The sequence below is a fragment of the Apium graveolens genome, chromosome 7 (genome assembly GCF_009905375.1).
Source record: "Apium graveolens cultivar Ventura chromosome 7, ASM990537v1, whole genome shotgun sequence".
NCBI classification, from domain to species: domain Eukaryota; kingdom Viridiplantae; phylum Streptophyta; class Magnoliopsida; order Apiales; family Apiaceae; genus Apium; species Apium graveolens.
This window is the reverse complement of record NC_133653.1, coordinates 267,416,248-267,419,512: the sequence shown is the minus strand read 5'-3', so window position 1 is coordinate 267,419,512 and position 3,265 is coordinate 267,416,248. Positions and strand designations below refer to the sequence as shown.

Genomic DNA, 3,265 nt, shown 5'->3' with positions numbered 1-3,265 from the left:
GAGCTTGGTATGACACAACGTCAGAATTTTTGCTTAAACATGGATTCACTAGAGGTACAATTAACAAGACTCTCTTCTACAAGCAGCATGGTGATGATATGATCCTAGTTCAAATCTATGTGGATAATATCATTTTTTGGTTCTACTAATGAAAAGCTATGTCAAAGATTCCCAAAGCTTATTCAGAGTGAATATGAAATGAGTATGATGGAGAACTAATTTACTTTCTTAGACTTCAAGTCAGTGAAAGAAGTGATGGGATATTCATCAGCCAAACTAAGTATGTCAAGGATTTATTGAAGAAGTTTGGCATGGTTGATTGTTCACCTACATCTACACATATGTCTACAGCTTCTAAGTTAGATGAAGATAAGAAAGGAAAAAGTGTAGACATTTCAGGGTATAGGGGAATGATTGGATCTTTATGTATTTAACTGCTAGTTGACCAGACATTATGTTTGCAACATGTCTGTATGCAAGATTTCAAGCCAATCCAAAGGAATCACATTTGATGGTTATGAAGAGAATTTTCATATACTTAAAGGGGACTCCACACTTGGGATTATGGTATCCTAAGGGAATAGGTTTTAAAGATGTTGGATACAAAGATGCAGATTTTGCTGGATGTGGGGTTGACAGAAAGAGCACTAGTGGAAGCTATTAGTTTCTTGGACAAAGACTTGTATCATGGTATAGCAAGAAACAATAATCTGTGTCAACTTCCACAGCCGAGGCTGAATACATAGCAGCTGGAAGTTGTTGTGCTCATGTGCTTTGGATTAGATATCAACTAATGGAATATGGCCTAGTGTTACACAAAATTTCAATATAGTAAACCCTGAAGCTAACAAGATCAAAACAAGATAAAGTATAAGACAAGATTACAACTACCGACCACAATATAATTATTACAACCCTTAATATAATTAAAACCAAATTATTCGATTTCGACTTGGAATCGACAGATAACCCAAAAGTATTTGATTCAGCTAATACACTTCACACTAACTTAATGTCTCTTGCTCACACAGCATCTACCCGATATGGCAACTGGAATTCCATGACACGATAGGGACCGCCAGGAATGCTCTTGCGAGCGGTGCGCCTAAATCTGGTCATCTTCTTACTTAACTGTCATGGTTAGATCAACACAAATAAATGAGCAAAAAGGCTCATCAAGTAACTTTATAAACAGTTCTAAATATCAGCATAACACAATAACTAAGGCATTCTATAACCAGTAACTAGGTGGCGGCATTCTATCAGTTTCTAGGAAAGGGTTCCAAAAGAAGGTTTCAAAGCTTTTAAGATTCAAGTTCGTATAATCAATGTTTCTCAAGATCAATCGATAGGGTTCTCATAGAGTTTCACACTTTCAGAGATAAATCGCTCTAAGCTATGAGCATCAATATAAAAGTAAAGTGACAGAGTTCTCGAATAAGATTCTCAGGACTTTAAAGAATATTCAATTCAAACTATTCAACTTTAAATCAAAAGAAAAGCATAACGCTTGTTGCAATATTTATAAAACTTTTACTTTTATTTAAAAATCGGGTATTTTTAGAACAATGTATGTTTACGCTTACATTACATCACAAGCCTCCTGTTGTTATTGTTATAATATACATACATATCAAAACTGTAATGTTTGAATAAATACATACCACAGCGCCTTGTTAGACCCAAAAACACAAAACCAAGAAAAAGCTTCAAGATTTGTAAATGGAGGATCGCACGGCAGATTCTCTTGTGGAAGAAAGAGAAGAGCTCATGGTTCCACCTGGTGCTGGAAACCCGACATTTAGAAAAGCCCATTTTCTCAAACCCATTTTAAGTAAAGATCCTCTTGATCTTCCTCCTCTTCCAAGTCCAATACTATCCTCAAAACTCAGTCTTCAGAATGCTGAAAAATCGATCTTAATATGCTTCAAGTCAAGCCCATCAGAAAAATGGAAGCTTTGGGTGAAAAATATGAAGCCCGGGTACCAAAAAATATGGAAGAAAAGTGGTATCTACCATGCGATCATGGCTTCAACTTACAGTGTGCCTGGAGATAAGATGTTAATCTTGGATATTGCTGAGTTTTGGTGCTGTGATACAAATACATTTATGTTTCCGTGGGGTGAGGTAACTATTACTCTTGAAGATATGATGCACTTAGGATGTTTATCTGTTTTAGGTTCCTCAGTTTTCACTCCTTTAAATGATGAGTCGGTTGTTGTTTTCGATTGTCTGATGAGTGGTGTCAAGGACATTAGATGTGCCAATGGAAATATGACTCCTTGTAAGTGGATGGAGCATTTTATGACTAGTTGTGATTATGTAGAACATGAAGCATTTCTTGTGTTTTGGTTGTCTAAGTTTGTTTTTCCTCGCACTCAAATAGTTATACAGGATATTAATGTGGCTATTCATTTATCCCGTGGTAATAGGATTGCGCTTGCACCTGTTGTTCTTGCTTGCATTTATAGAGATATGACTGTGTTACACGATTCTATTGTTAAGTCCGTTGGGTCCAAGTCTAGAAATTGTTTAAAGTTCACTGCATGGCACTATGATTTGGTGCAGATGTGGGTTTGGGAGAGGTTTGTTGGATTTAGGCCATTCACAAATGTCATAGATAGGGAAGAGCCTAGATCAGCACGGTGGAATTAAGTTGCAGAGCTTGACATTACAAATGTCTCGATGGCCTTTGACAGTGAGTCATCCTTTCTGTGGCGTCCTTATGGTATGATTTCGAGTAATAGTATGTTGAGCAACATGTACAAAGATAAGGAACAATGGGTGGTCGTTGAATCTGATAAACTAGAGTCATTTGCTCGATGCTTGAGAGCTTCTCAGTTAGTTGGATTAGATCATATTGAACTGTATTCCCCCCATAGAGTTGCTACTTGCTATGCAGTTTGGGTATGACCAAGATATTCCTCCCCTTGTCATGAATCCTGCTTTACGCAGTTATGACATGCCTATTAGAGGTGTAAAACTATATATACCACCTCGAGTTTTTGAATCTGATGTCTCTTCCCGATACGTGGCATGGAGGGGCCTTGTGGCTGTCAACGAGAAAATGGTGACAAAGAGAAACCACAGTAAAGAACTTTTGCAGTTGGTTCCTTGTGGACACAAGAAAAATGCAGAATCATCAGCCCCCGCTGCTTCTCTTATTGGCCGTGTTGAGGAAAGGCCAGAAAATGTTCTTACAACTGACCAACCTATGATTCCAGCGGGAAGATCTGATAGCTTTGATACAAGACACAATCTCGAC

At 37.6% G+C, this 3,265-nt stretch overlaps 1 protein-coding gene across 1 annotated transcript; it reads left to right on the top strand.

Moving 5' to 3' along the window:
• Positions 1–1,722: 1,722 nt before the first annotated feature.
• Positions 1,723–2,655, top strand: LOC141674902 (uncharacterized). Its single transcript, XM_074481601.1, has one exon. It carries the CDS (start codon positions 1,723–1,725, stop codon positions 2,653–2,655), a length of 933 nt encoding a protein of 310 aa, XP_074337702.1.
• The last annotated feature ends 610 nt before the right edge of the window (positions 2,656–3,265 follow it).